The sequence below is a fragment of the Catharus ustulatus genome, chromosome 28 (assembly GCF_009819885.2).
Source record: "Catharus ustulatus isolate bCatUst1 chromosome 28, bCatUst1.pri.v2, whole genome shotgun sequence".
NCBI lineage: Eukaryota > Metazoa > Chordata > Aves > Passeriformes > Turdidae > Catharus > Catharus ustulatus.
Window position 1 is genome coordinate 2,507,066 of NC_046248.1, and position 15,251 is coordinate 2,522,316.

General features: G+C 52.1%; 1 protein-coding gene across 5 annotated transcripts in view; it reads right to left on the minus strand.

The window, feature by feature from the left end:
- Window positions 1-15,251, minus strand: part of LOC117007990 (opioid-binding protein/cell adhesion molecule homolog) — a 291,903-nt gene that overhangs the window by 96,403 nt on the left and 180,249 nt on the right. For 2 of the 5 annotated variants that reach the window (XM_033081488.1, XM_033081489.2), the window contains exon 2: window positions 8,750-8,834. In XM_033081488.1, coding sequence (XP_032937379.1) covers window positions 8,750-8,834 — 85 coding nt within the window. Of the gene's footprint in view, window positions 1-8,749; window positions 9,212-15,251 lie in introns of those variants that run through there. The other 3 variants (XM_033081487.2, XM_033081486.2, XM_033081490.2) reach the window with 2 other exon arrangements.

The following is a 15,251-nucleotide window of genomic DNA, read 5'->3' on the forward strand; positions in this document are numbered from 1 at the left end:
AAAAAGGCAAACTAATCAATTCTACTTAAAGGAATATATGGGGATGAGGAGAAGGAGCAGGGAGGGTGACACAGACAGAGATGGGACGCGCTGTGAATGCTAAGAGCTTCCCACCGTGGCCGCTGCCGCAGTCAGCCCCAGGCCTGGCTGCTTCCAACAGTTACTCCGAGTCTCCTCAGAAAAGGGCTCAATCTTTCCTTCTACCTGCTGCTGCATCAGAGCAACTCCTGTGATCTCACAAAGGACTTTAAATCTCGGCTTTAACTGCCTTGATTGAATTAAATGCAACACCACGGTGAAGCAGGCTCCTCGTCTCAGGTACGAGCACGGAGCCCTTGCTCTCCCGCTCTCGGCACTCTCCCTCTCTCAGAAATGATGAGTTGCTCATGGGTTATGCTCTTTAAGAAAGGAAAAAAAAAAAAAGTCATCTGATAAAATGGGTTGTAAAACCTGTGGTGGTAATAAACGGAGAGCAAGGAGTTTGATGCAAAGCCTGCAGAGAAGGCAGAACCTGCTGTAGGGACACAGTATCTGAACCATGGTTAATACATGACCACAGGTGACAGCTCAGGAGCAGCACAGGTGCCACCCATGACACAGGGGACAACAACAGCAAGGGGAAGTCACCCAGACACAGCAGGGAGGGTGATGAGTGACTGCCTCCCGAGTGTTGAAGCTGAGGGAGTGGAGGAGCCTGGCAGGCACCTTTGGCTCAAGCACCTGCAGCCTGTCACTGGAGATGCTTCCACCACTGCGATGCAGCTGGGATAAAACCCAACCAAGGTCCAAGGTTTCCAGGCAGGATCATCCCACTGGGATGGCCAACCATGACCTGCCATCAATGCCCCCAGAGCAACCACAACACGCAGCATGCAGAGAAAGCTGTGACTCAACAGCATTCTGCCACAACAGCCTCTCTGACTGCAGGCACACACGGGACAGGCCATGGGCACGAGGGGACCTGATGAGATGGGAACAGCCTTGCAGTGACTCCTGACCCTCCAACAAAGCTACTGTCCCATGAGTGAGAGCTGCAGGAAAAGGCATCTCGGGTTTATGAGATGGGTTTCATCCTGGGTTTATGAAAGGGAAGAGATTGAGTGGTGAAAAACTGATGAGAGCACAACTCTGGCACTCCCAATTCCTGCCTGAAACTCTCCAGGCCACGGCACTCCAAGCCAGACCAGCAGGGACCAGCACCACCATGGACTTACACAGAGGGTGGAGAAGAGCTCAGCTCCCTCCTCTCCTTCCACATTCATCCTCCTTTCCTGGGACTCGCCCCTCAGTGAAACAGGGATAAACAGAAGCACATTCCTGTGGCTCCTATGAGCCCCAACACAGAGCAGGATCTGTCACAAGAAGGTGCCCTGGGAGCATAAACCATTTCTCTTTATCAGCCTCCATTATTATCACATTAATGGAAGCTTCACTGGCAGGATGGATGCTCAAGTGCCCAGGAAGCACTCCTGGCTCTTTCCTGCCCCTCCATGGGAGCAGGGCACTCTGCTGACAAATCCCCAGGAGAATTACGGCCGGGTTCCGGGCGCAGACACGACTATCGGTTCCTTTTTATGAGCCTTCATTGTTATTACCACCTATTTCTTTTTACATTCCTGCCAAAATACCAAACATTAATCTCCCTCGCTCCCTGCAGGCAAAACATGGGTAATTGGATTTATATGGGTTAGAAATTTGTTAGATTTTTATATAAATATATATATACACACATACACACATGCACACACATAGAGAAAATATAAAAAACCCAGTGAGGGGATGCTCTATCCCATTGGAACTCAGGTATCAAATGGCTGAAGTCAAACCCTCCACATTTCTGTGCTGGCTGCTGGGTTTTAATTTAGGACCCCACCCCTCAATGCTGAACTTCTCACACTGAGAGTTACCAGTTACGGATTTTTCTTTGGTGCACCCTTTGCAACGCCCTGGTTTTACCTTTACCCACTCCCTTCTTCCACCTGACATTTTTCTTTCCCCCTTCCCAACTTTTCTTTATTTCCTTCCCTTCTGGACTCTCATTCCTCTTCTCTCTAGCTCCAGCTTGGAGGTGACACCACACACAATCCTTGGCACATCAAGAGAAGAAAATGCAAAATGTGTGACATGTCCTCAAGTGTCCCCACTCTGAACCCACCAGCACTGGAGATGGCACAAAGTACCTCATCAGCATCAGCACAATTTGCTGATCTTTTACAGGATGAGAAAAAAAAATATCTTAAATTTACGGCTTACACCACAACAGATGTTGTTCTCATTATCCTCCCCCTCCACAGAGAAACAGACTTGGAGACCCATTTGTATCTCGAGGAACAAGTCCGTCAAGTGAGCATAGTCATGGAAACAACTCATTTTAAGTAAATCTTGGGAAATATTCATAGGAAAACAGAAATATGAAATGTGAACGTTTTGCACTGAAGAGCTGACCTTGAAGGGTTCTGTCAGGGAAGACAAGACCTACATATCAAATCCAACCTGCAGTAAACAACCCATTACAGGCTAAAAATTGTTGACAGGGGCTGTGGGGAAATTATTTTTCTCATTAAAAAAAAAAAAAAAAGAAAAAAAGAAAAAGAAAAAAAAGAGGAAGAAGAAAAAGAAAAAAACAGCACATCCTAACCCTCAAAGGCTGCTCACAAGGACAGAGGAAGAAGTGATAGTCACCGAATCAGATATTTCTTATGAACTGTCTGCTAGGCTGCAGTATCTAAAGATTATCACTTAAAACAATATGTCCAGCTGTTGTAAAAAGCATCCGTGGTTTAGGGCTGAGGAATGCAAGGAGGAGGCAAACTGTGAGAACAGTCAAGGGAACAGAGAAACTCTTTGGAAATCGGGACTGTGAAAGACAGCCACTGTGCCCCCATTTGGTTTTGCAGCGTTAACACCTAATCCTGTTCCAGAAACAAAGCCCTGAGCTCCTGGAGGAGTGTGCGTGATCCAGGGGAAGGACAGCTATTACCAGGGAGTTTATTATCCTTGCAAAAAGATCTCTGTACCCTATAGCGTGAGGATTACCAACAGTTCAGTCTCATCCCCGGGAGGTAAATACCACTGCTTGGAACTATTTCTGCCTAGTGGAGCTTCAAAACTGACTGTGAGGGGACTGTCTTTTGGGTTCTTTTGCTAGACAAGAGGACCTTCCCAGGGCTTGAATCCTGGCCCTGGGAGGTGTGACAGTGAGGGTCTCCTCCTCCCTGTGCAGAGCCCACCAGCTCAGTGTGCTCTCAAAACCAGAATTTTCTGCAGCAAACCCCCATGTTGTGGTGCCAGGCTGTGTCAGCAGGACTCCCCAGCTCTCTGACACTGAGTCCAGCCCTACACCCACACAAGACCTGCTGGGTGCTGGCTCAGCAGGAGAAGGGCTGGCACAGGCAGCAGCCCAAGCCTTGCTGGCTGAAGGTGAATTCCCCAAAGCCAGCCCTGAATCTCCTCAAAGCCAGACTTGAATCTTCCCCTTGCAGAGCAGGACTGTGCTCTTGGAGCAGGGACAACCAGTGTTGGGGACAATGAGCTGCAGGGAACACCAACCTCAGGGACAACCAGTCTCAGAGACAATGAACCACAAGAAACACCAACCTCAGAGACAATTACCCTGGAACAATTAATCACAGGGACAATCAGCCACAGGGACAAACTGCAGGGAACACCAGTCTCAGAGTCAACCAACACAGGAACAACCAACCTTAGGGACAATGAATGAACCACAAGGAACACCAACATCAGTGACAACCAGCCTCTCACTGCACGACCCAAGAAGTGACCTCACACAAATCAGCCAGCCCTGACATGATCTGGAGACCAACACTGACCCCACAGCAAAGGACACCAGGATTTAAACCTCCCTCCAGCACGTTCCTCCCTGATGCCAACAAGGACAACAGCGAGGCAGGGACTGTGAGGCTACTCCAGCCCCACCAAGGCGGGAAGGGGCACATCCAGGGACACTGGTACCAGTTCCACCAGGATCTGCATTTTGGCAGCAGCATTGTTGCAGCAGGCTGGAGAGGAACGAGCCTTCCTACAACCCCCTGACCTTTCTCCAACCACCCTTCCAGCGGCTGCAATATTACAGTGAAATTAGCGGGCACTGTAATTACAACTATCAGGAGCAGATAAGACAAGTTAAATACCAGCTACCTAGGGAGAAATTATTATGCCAGCCAGGAGGATCCAAATGCCAGAATCCGTGGCTGCAATTTCCCTGAGTCGCCAATTACAGCTCCGCCACGCAGCGAGCTCTACCTTGGAAACGGCAGGTATATATTTAGCTGCTCCAGAAAACTTTTTGGGTAGGAGGGGGAGGGGGGAGGAAGGGGCAGCAATGGAGCAAGTCCTCACTAATCTGCTCTGCGCTAATCCCCACGCTTTTAGCATTTGCACACAAAGAGCGCTGACTCTCCTCCCGCTCCCCAGCAAGGATTTAACAGCAGAGACGTGGCTGCATTAGCGCTTCTTTTCTCTGCCAGGTCCGTGGCTGCTGTTGCAGGGTGGCAGGTGAGTGTCACAACCCCCATTAACAGGTAGGTACACGCAATATCAGCGGTTTGACTGAAAAAGAGGCAAAAAAAAAAAAAAAAAAGTGGTTTCCTGACTTCCCAGACCTATGCCTGAAGACTGTGGTCCTGCAGCCTGCTCCTGCTGGTTGTATTTCACTGAGGTCTCGTCGTCTGCTGGAAAACAGACTGCGGTAGGTTATTACACCAAAAGAAAAAAAAAAGAGGAATCAAAGCAGCATTGTCAGAAATAATTAAAACCATAATTGCAAAAATAAATGGAAGAACAGCATCTCATGATGTTTTATTCAGGCTTTTTATTTTTAATTGGAATTGTTCTCACACTCGCTAATTGGCAGAATACAGCCAGGCACGGAGTCGTGGATGTGAATGAGCAAAGCTATCCTGACTTCTTGGTCTCCTTCATGGACAGGCAGTGGGAGAGGCCATGGGTTCATCAGAAGCAGACAAGCCCAGGGGATTCAACTTGAAAATTTGTCCTTATATACAGAGATAAAGCAGCTCTGCATTATTTAGTTTGGAAAAAAGCCTAGTTATATCTGCCTTAGCATCACCTATGAGTACCCATTCCTCTGTCTGATAAACTGCTGCTCTTGGGTGATTTTAGAGATGGGGAAACTGAGGATGAGAGCAACAGAGAGGTCTCCTTAAGTCCTGGTGTCCCTACAGTGAGAGCCACAGAGAAAACTCAGCACACCCCATCTCCCAGCTAATCCCTCCAACCTCTACAACACACTCTCTTTCCCTTAAAAAAAAAAACCAACAATATTTCTTAAATACAGATAAAACTATAAAGCCTTGAAATTTGGAGCAGCTGGTGGTTTATGTCTTTATGAACTGTACTGATGGCTGCTGTAAAGGTCGGTTTGCCGGCGGCACAGCGGGACGATCCCGTTTCCATCCCCATTTTAACACCGTGGGAATGTTTGCCACGGTTTCCCCAATTTTGCCACCACTGTGATGCAGCTGGGATAAAAACCCAACCAAAGTGTCCAGGCAGGATCAACCCATTGGGATTGGCCAACCATGGCCTGCCAGTGATGCCCCCACAGCAATTAGGACACGGATCCAACAAGCAGCATGTGGAGAAAGCCAAGACTCAATGGCATTCTTCCCAAAAACAGGAACTTAATCCTTGTTTCCACATCAAATCTCAGCTGGGAAATTAAAAAGTGACCATCTCCAACATTCCTGGTGGTTCCCAGTGTGCTCCTTGTTCTGTTTCATGTCCCAAACTGATGGGTTACTCCTGCCATCTTAACACCTGAGTTTTGTATTCCTGAGTCAGGGAAGAGGCAGTTTGGTTTTATTTCTAACAGTACACAGAGAATTTCCACAGTGCCTTTAGTTCCCAGGAGAGGAAAGGTGTCTGACTATTATAGGAATTGTTTGTTCTTACAATAAAAAGAAGTGAATTACCAACAATCTCTGCTTAAAACAGAAATTATTTGTTGCTGATCTAAGATGACCTGCAAGTTGCCTGTAGATGGAGCCTGAGTTTCTGCAAGGATTATGCTGAGCCTCCCTCGGAAAAAGGGTGGAGAGCTGGAAATGGAAGCGCCCAAAATCCAATACAGGAAACCCACAAGCATCCTGAAAAGCCTCCAGGTTTCCTCCACCACTTTCACACAGGTCTGCTCACTCTCCCAGCTCCTTTCTGTAATGCAAGGGGTGGTTAAAGGGCTGATCTTGGAAAGCAAAGAGCTTCCACCAGCCCTGCAGGAGCCAAGGAGATGTGCAGGCTCAGCCCATCTCAGGACCAGGATGAGGGAGAGGACCTGGCCATCCAGACCTAGCAGGACAGGGGCTAGTTCTGCAAGAGCTACACACTGGAATGACAGCTGAGTTTTTCCAAGCCCAACTTCTTGGTTCTAGCCCCAAGAAAAGTGCCATTTGCAGGGAGACCACCACCTCCTCTGTGGGTTCACAAGAAAAAAAAACATTTAGCAATAACACCACTCACTGGGAAAGACTTCCCAGGGCACTTTTCCCTGCCTGGCTCTTCGAAGGAAAGCACAGTTTGCAAATAAACACCAGCCCCATCCTCAAGATGCTCCATCTTTGTTCTTCTGCCTTCAACCCTCCACTGATGCCACCTCTTTTGTCTTGCTGTGTGCAATTCCCTGCCCATCTCCAGACTCCAAGGGAAGAGGGAAAACTGCTTGTCACCCAGGTGCTGCAGAGGGGCAGCAGCAGGGAAACAGGGAGAGGAGGGAAGAGAAGGACCACTGGGAAACAGCAGTGCGAGAAAAGATGGAGTAGACTGGGAGTAAATGGGAGCAGAAACCTGCCTGCAGCAGGGGAAAGGAGGAGAAGGGAGGGGGTAAGAGCATGCAAAAATGCACTGGAGAGCCTGGGCAGGAGCAGATGGCAAGGTTGGGGAAGTGGAAAAAAACAGGTACTTTTGGGGCAGGGGCTTCCCTTAAGTGTCAGCACTTGGGGGATGCAGAGTTTCATATGGGAAGGCTAAAATCTCCCACCATTCCAGGGCTGCTTCATAAACATCCCCTCCTGCAAACAGCTCAGAAAAGGGGACAGAAGCTTGGAAATAAATAAAAGCGAAAAATTAAAAGAAAAAAAAAAGAAAAAAGGAGATCCAAGTCAGCCCTCTGCTGGCAGCAGGCTCAGCTGGACTTGCAGGGGCACTCCAGAGAGCAGGCACAGGCACCCATCCTGCTCTGAGCACCACCAGCATCGCCTCCGAGAGCCCCAAAGCCCACACTTCACTACAGAGACACATTCCAACAAATTCCAACAAATTTCGACACGAGGAAAAGAGCACCAGGGCCAGAGACATCTCTCTGGGGGTTTGTCCTTCTTTTAAGTGCCTTGCTCACACAGCTCAGGTTAATCATCATTGCAGTTCAATTAGGAGACAGAGCCCTCTGCTCTCCTGCTGTGCCACAGCCCCCAGGCACACAGGTGATGACAGGGAAAAGGGACAACATCCCAAAGTCAGAGGGCAGAGAGACAACCAACACCTTCCTCGGCAGCACAGAACCCACAGAGCCTCCAGCCAGAGCCTGATACCCAGAACCACCAAACCCTTCCCGTACAAAGCCCGGCTCAGGCACGGAGACCTGCCCGGCGCCCAGGTGAGCGCAGCACGCTCTGCTCAGAGCAGCAGCAGCTCCTCAGCTCACGGACAGCGGGGCAGGCTCTGCCTGTGCCATCCCCGTGCCTGGCTTGGGGAAGAGCAGCTGCTCTCTGCTGCAGCCCTGCTCCTCCGGGTCTGAGCCACAGAGCAGCCAGGCTGAGGGGCACACGCTGCTCGCTGGTGCAGGGAGAGCAGACAAACTCCTCCGGGCTCTCTTGCTCCACGCTCACGTCCCACCGTCCCCGAGCTCCTTCCCCAAGTCCCACAGCTCCCGGATTAAGCGGTTCAGGTCCTCCCGGGGCTGCCTGAAGCACGCACAGCACGACCCAAAGCCCAGCCAAGCGCTGCCTCCCCACTGCCCTCCAACAAAAGGCTGGGCTGCTCCCTGCTCGTCTGGCCCCGCTGCTGCAATGCCCGTGGAGCGCTGCTGTGCTACCTGGGCAATGCACCGCGTACACCTGTAACTCGCTCGGGGAATGAAAGGGATGCTCGGCTGTGCTGTGCGGCACGCGAGTGACCCATCCGCACATCAGCCGCCTGTGTTTCTCCTACAGCAAACAACGTAAGAGAAAGCATCCATCAGAATTCATAAGATGCACCCCTGGAGTAAAAGATTGATTTGATATTAACGGATTCGTGCGGAGACTATAAAGCGATCGAGGCAAACACTGACACCTCGGAGGCATCGCAGCCCTGGAAAGCCGCTGGCAGTGCAGGCTGGCAGCGGTGCCAGGAGCACGGACCTCTCTTCTCCCCTCCCACGCAGGCACAACTTCGGGAGTGTCAGGCAGCACTAACTCACCGTCTGCCACCTAAACCCCTGTGTCGTCTCCTCGTCTGGCACCCGCAGCCCCCCCAGGAGGTCGCCAGCCCCGCGCTGCAGCCCGAAAAGCACCGGACCATCCAGCCCTCCAAAACCGCCCCAACGGGGCGACCCCACCACCGCGGGGACAAGCTGCCATCCAGTGTCCCCTGCCACGATGGGGACAAGCCCCTGGGACACGTGTAAAGTCTCCAGTTGGTCCCAGGACCCTCCGGCAGCCCTGCCGGGCACAGAGCATCCCCCAAAAGCCGCGGGCAGGACCCCCCGACCCCCCCAAGCCCCAGCTGCTCCTACCTGAGCGTGGCGCTCTCCCCTTGCCGCACTGTCACGTTGTCCATGGCTTTGGGGAAGGTGGCATCTCCGCTGCGCACGGGCACTCCTGCGGGCACAAGGAAGAGCAGCCTGAGACAGAGGACGACCAGGCACCTCCAGGGCAGGACCAAGCACCCACCGACCCCCATCCTGGGCAGCGGGGACTTTTCCAACAGGCAAAAAACACACCCGCCAAGGCGAAAAGGGGGAAGGGGTGGGTGGAGAGGAGGGATGGGGGGGAGCAAAACCACCGGGGCGAGCGCTGCGGAGCTCCACGGAGATCAGGAGAGCCCCCGGCAAGGCTGGCTGCGAGCGCTGAGCCTGCCGAGCGGCATCGGAGGGAGTCCCGCTGTCCTCGGGCGAGGGAGGAGGACGGGAGGGCCGGGGGGAGGAGGAGGAAGAGGAGGAGAGAAGGTGCGGAGCACGAGATGAAGGTCACAGATGTGTGGCTGCTGGAGACGCTACTTTCGGCTGCAGCTGGGCAGGCGCTGCGGAGATCTGGCATCAAAAGTTTATAACCCACGGAGGAAACGTGAGTGTCTGTGAAAGGAAAGGGAGGGCGGCATCGGCAGCGGGGGGGACACAGCGGGCCGGGGCTGGGCTGTTCTCCGGCTCTTGCGCTTTTGTTTAAATCACAGAGGGAAAGGAGAATTTAAAAAAAAATACAAAAAAATTTAAAAAACCCAATAAAGCTCCCCAAAATCCCGGTTCTGTCGCAAGATCGAAACTTCCCCGCGGAGCTGCAGGCGATGTCCCCGATGCTCCTCGGCTGTGCCCAGCGAGTCCCGGAGCCCCCGCGGGGCCGGTGCTGCTCCGGCTGCGGCTCAGGCGAGCAGCGGGGCGGGGGGATCGCGGGGGGGCGGCGGCAGCACCCCGGCCCCGGCCGGCAGCATCCCCGGGGTTGTCATGGCAGCGGCTCCAGCGCTGCCCGGCGCCTCGGCTCCCGCACGGCCCGAGCCCCGCACACGGGCGGGCGGCAGCGGGGCGGGATGCGCAGGAGGACACGCACATTAACCCCCGCCGCGCCGCGCTCCCGCACAGGCACCGGGGCTGACACCACCCCAGCCCTTCACCCGCTTCAGCCCCGCTGCAGAAGGGGCTTTTCTCACACCACGCACCCCCGAGCTTGCCCTCAAGAGCAGTAGGTTGCCCAAACCCTCGCCCATTTCAACATCTTTTGCTGCCTCCACCTGTTGATGCGTATCCCTGTGGGGGACTGGCTCCACTTCTCTCTCCCTGTGAGAATCAGGGTCCTGTCCCCACATCCTTGCCCCATGGGATGGTGTAAGACAGCTCCAGAGCATCTCCTGTCCTGTCCCTGCTCTCGGACACTGAGATCTCTGAATTAGGAAGACCAAGGGCTTTCCACCCTGCCACATCAACAATAAATTTCAACAAACTTACTCCTGTGGAGGCACCCACAGACCACCATTTATCTCCTCAAAGAGCAACTGAAGGCACCAAGACCTTGGTGACCATCCAGACACACCTGTGAGTGCCTACAGAAGAAAACTAACCCCGTGCTGCCAGTGTTCCTCACACAGCTCCTCACCCCCAGAACTGGCTGGACCTTGGCGGGGTCCCTTTCTCCAGAGGACATCTGCCTCCTCTACTGATGTATTTCAGGGAACCTGTCTTTTCCAGGGGGAAAATAACCACCAAAAAAGGAGTGTTAGCTAATTCAGGACCCCGACCTCATCCAGAGATCCAAACACAGCTGTGAAAACTGATAAAGGGGTTTTGCAAGGGGTTTTCAGTGATCCCAAGCCCAGTTTTCAGCAGAGCTGGTCCTTTGTACGTGGCACTGGGACTCAGTGACCCTAAACACCCACTAGCCACGGGCTAGCACTGCAGAGATGTGTGTTGGTACCCAGCACCAGCTCCAGAACAGAGAGATGCTGCAGCTTGGATAATTAGGACAGCTTGGGAGCCCAGGGAAGCACGGAGAAAAACCGGGCTGAGTTTTCCACCAGAAAGCTCTTCAGCTGCTGAAAAGTTAGCTTAACCCTGAACGTACATGTTGGCTGCTTCCATGCCAGGGATTCTTTTGGGGGGGAGGATGGGAGAGGAGGGACACTCGTCTCCTTCCTGAACTGCTCCACTCTGGCACGGAGGAGCTGTGTCTGCTGGGAGGGAGGGAGCAGCAGGAGCCAGCACAAACCCATGGCAGCCCCAGCAGTGAGACCACAGGCGCTGCTCAGCCTCACCCAGCAGCAGGATTAGCTCCAGGGGACAAGGATGCTGCAGGGACCTCAAGCTCTGCTGGGTAAAATGGTGTTTACCCCGTGGGATAGAAGCTGTAGACATAGAGTGTGTGTAGCACAAAGCCTGCCAGAGCCAGAGCAATCCAGGAGAGGGAAGATTTATAGGGGAAAAAAGCCTGTTTGCCACACAAAGAGACTCTGAAGAGGCTGGAGAGCCATGGATCCATGAAGGAATGAAAGGCAGGGAATAAATGGACAGACAGAGAACTAAACTGGCTGCTACAGACAGGTAAGAGGATATGGGGCATCAGGGAGGGGGGAGAGAGAGAGGGCTGGAAAATTAATGTGATTCATATTTCTGTGACTGGGTAGGGACCCAACAGCCTGGAATGGCTGTGCAGGAGACTGCAGGAGACATGGCTCAACCAAGCTCATCCCAGAGGCCACTCTGGGCACCCAACAGTGCTGCAGGCAGCCAGAGCAGCCTCTCCTGGTTTGGGATTCTGGGCCACCCATCACAGATACGTCCCAGTCCCACTGCTGGGGTTACCGGTACCTCCACAGTGACTGCACTGCCATCAACTGAAGGGACTGAGATGGGATGTGGGAGAGAAAAGGGCAAGGGGAAAAAACACCTTGAAATCCAGGAGGCTGCAAAATTTGCATGAAGCACAAAGTCAGCAGACACAGGCAGAGGCACTCTTGCACCGAGACAGTTGCAGACCTGAGGTTGAACAGGGTGGCTTCAGTTCAGGTCCGTGACTAAAAATATCGGCTCACTGAGAGGGACTCAAGGCTGGCACAGGCCCTGGGGGCACCAGGCATATGGCAGTGGCGGATCCCGCTCCTCACGGTGACGTTAACAAGCCCTGACCTTCTCTCATCATCCCAGAGGCTCAGAAAGAAACTGAGCCGGCAAGGACGAGTCCCTGCCCCTCCCCGGCTCTCTCCTCCCAGCTGATTGTCAATCTCAGCTTTTATTAGTGGTGCAGTTTGGCCTCCCTCTCCCTCCGAGATTTCTCCCTCGTTGCTCTAATCAGGAGCTTGCAAATGTCAGGAGTATAGGCCTGGAAGTAATTAGTGAGGGACCAGAGCCTGGGGGCTGTGAGGCAGCTCAGCCACAGCATCATACTGGGAAGCAGCCTGCAACCACTGGGACCCATGGATGGCCACCCTGGGTATCATTCCCCAGCCTCATTCCTGCTTCCAGATTATTTCCCCTTTCTCCACACAGCTCAGGGCACGCTGAAATGCTCACTGTGCAGCAGGGAGTGAGTGCAGCTCCCTCGGGATCAGTGCAGTGAGGGATGGAGTGACTGCAGCACCGCTGGGAACTGCACACTTGGCCAGCAAGTGCCACCCCTTGGGGACACTGCCTCTTCCAAGAGAGATCCAAGGACCATTTTAAACCTGCCTGGGTAGGGGAATGCTAGGAAACATGGACACAGCTGCACCACTGAGATGGGTTTCACCCTAGGACAGCAGCTTTTCCCTCAGTGGGCACAACAAACCATGTGCTTGTCACACTCCTCAGCAGGCAAAGAAAACCAAATCTTAAGGCAAAGATAATGGGAAAGAATATTTTTTTCTATTTTTTCCCTTTCTCTGAGATGAGCTTTGCTGTCTCTCAGCCTTTCAGGCTTGTCCAAAACAGAAGGAGTTAATGCTGCACCCAGGAAAGCAAAAACCCGGCAGAGCTGTTGGGAAGAGCAGTCCTTGGAGGCCCTGTGCTTGTTTAATCAAAGAGCAATCTCTGCTCCCAGGGATTCACCCTCCAGCACTGGTGGAAGTGGAAGTTCTCCAGATCTCCCTCTGGAAACCCCAGACAAGCTTTTTTTGACAACAACAGCTCCTCTCTGGTCCTCAGCTGGCAGCCAGCCACTGGCACTTTTTCCCAACACTGGGTTCTTTTAAGGCATCTCCCTCCTGGGGCATGAGGAATTTCTAATCCTGAGCATCTCGGCCACCCTACCTGGCCAAGACATCTGTGACACCTCCATGGTGAATGTGGAGCTGTGTCTGGGTACCCTGCACCATCCAGATGGTGTCTGGGCTTAGGGCTATAAAATTTTTTAACTAATTTCTTTCCACACTATTATCCCCTCCTCCCTTTTCTCCCACCTCCTCTTTCTCTCCCTCCTTCTCTCCATCTGTCCCTATGTCTTTTCTTCTCCACCTTTCTCTTGCACACTTGCAGCTGCTAATTTTTCCCTGGCATATTTGGCAATCCATCCCAACACCTCTTCCCCCACACCCACCGCCCTGCTTCGTGCTTTTCCCATTTGCTGCCGAATATTCTCATTTCTTCACCCAAAAGAGATGGAACAAACACAGGCAGGAGGAATATACCCCCTCCCCATGCAGGGAGAATCACATCTCACTGTCCTGGGACAAAACTGAGCATCCATCAGTTTGTGGGAGGGGGTAAAAAGCAAAACATCTCTCCTTTCCCAAGTGGAAAACCTCAGGAATGGGATTCACAGCTGCACTGACCACTGCCAGGCCACACACACACACCTCCCCCTCTCTCAACTCGGCCTCTTCCCAGCAGGATTTATTTATCCCACTTAATTTTCCAGTTGTTTTATCTTGTTTTATCATCACACTAAATCAGGCTCTCTCTGCAAACGGAACTTTTATTTTCCGTGCTGTTACATTTAATGCGTTTTATTGCACGAATTTAGCAAAAGGAAAAAAAAAAAAAAAATCCAACATGCTGAGGTAATTGTGGGAAAAAAATGTGACTTGTTCTTCACATTGATCGTGGTGCTTGAGCTCCAAGGGCAGAAAATCCAGACTGGAGGCTCAAGCTCCTCACTTACACCTGGCTCAGGGCTGGTTTGGCAGTGCCCACGTAGCCTCCCCAACACCATCCTCGTGCCCTAAATTCACACACAAATCAGGATTTACTTCCCTCTTCCATCAAATCCCCCCAGGGCCACAAAAACCCAGCCTGGAGTCAGGATGACAGCGTGGGAAGGCGGGTTGTGGTTGAGCAGGACCCACAGCACGGGGATCCCTGGGGATTTTATTGGGATTACTCTACACTTAATGCTCAGCTGCAATCCCCGGCTGAACCCCGGCATATGGCACTTTTAAAGCGTGTGTAAACCTGACAAGTGAAATCCAAAACGGAGGCAGCTCCACAGACACCCACCTGGAGGAGTGAAAGCAGCCTCCTCCTTACACCAAATAGGAAGGGAATAAAAAACACCAGCACTGAGAACACTCAAGCAAAGCTCAGAGGAGCTGGGACACCCAGGGGCAGCAGAACAGTCACAACATCACCCTAAAAGCCTGAAAAACATGGATTTAATTTTCCTGCTGCATTTCTGACAAGCATCCAAGATAGTTTGGGTTTTTAGGTTTTTTTTCTAATGAAAGCAAAATGTTAAGATTTTCTCTGCAATGCCAAGATTTTTTTTGTTGCCATTTCTGATGGTATTTAGTGCATTTGGGCAAATTTTCAGCTCCTGTGCAGTCCCTTTCCCTGAAAACCCAACTCTAGAGGGAAGGGATTGGGGGGACCATTACAGGCATGTGACATTTTGCTTCATTGCCAAAACATTTCCATATCAAAACAGCCAAAGTTCAGGCTGCTTCACCAAGGACGTTGTCTTGAAAAAAAACCACAAAACCGAACCAAACAGCACAACAAAAACCCCATCACAGTGCACAGTCTCTGCCAAAGAGATGCTTCCAAGGGGCCTGTCCCATATTTCCCACATCCCTGGAAGCAGTGACAGGACAAGGGGAATGACTTTGACCTGACAAAGGGCAGGTTTAAATGGGATGTTTGAATGAAATTCCTTTCTGCGAGGGTGAGAGGCACTTTTGTTTCCAGAGAAGATGTGGGTGCCCCATCTTCATAAGGGACCTTAAAGACATCCAGTCCCACCCCTGCTAAGTGCAGGGACACCTTCCCCTACCCCAGGGTGCTCCAAACCCCATCCAGCCTGGCCTTGGACACTGCAGGGATCCAGGGGCAGCCAGAGCTTCTTGAGGCAGTTTGACAGGATTTCCATCATCAGTCCCTGATGACTTCTCCCTGGGACAAAGTGTGGAGGCACAATCTCATTCCCAAATTAGTCCAGGAGTAGGAGAAACACCAGAAAAAAGGATCTGGAGCACAGGTGCTGAGCCTGGGCATGAAATATGCATTTGAACCCTATGTAAGAGCCATTATAGACTGGAAATGGAAAGCAGGAGCTGGATCCACCCCTGTCTCCTCCAGGGTCTCACCCTGGCCATGGATACACAGGGAGGGGTTTGGAGCATCC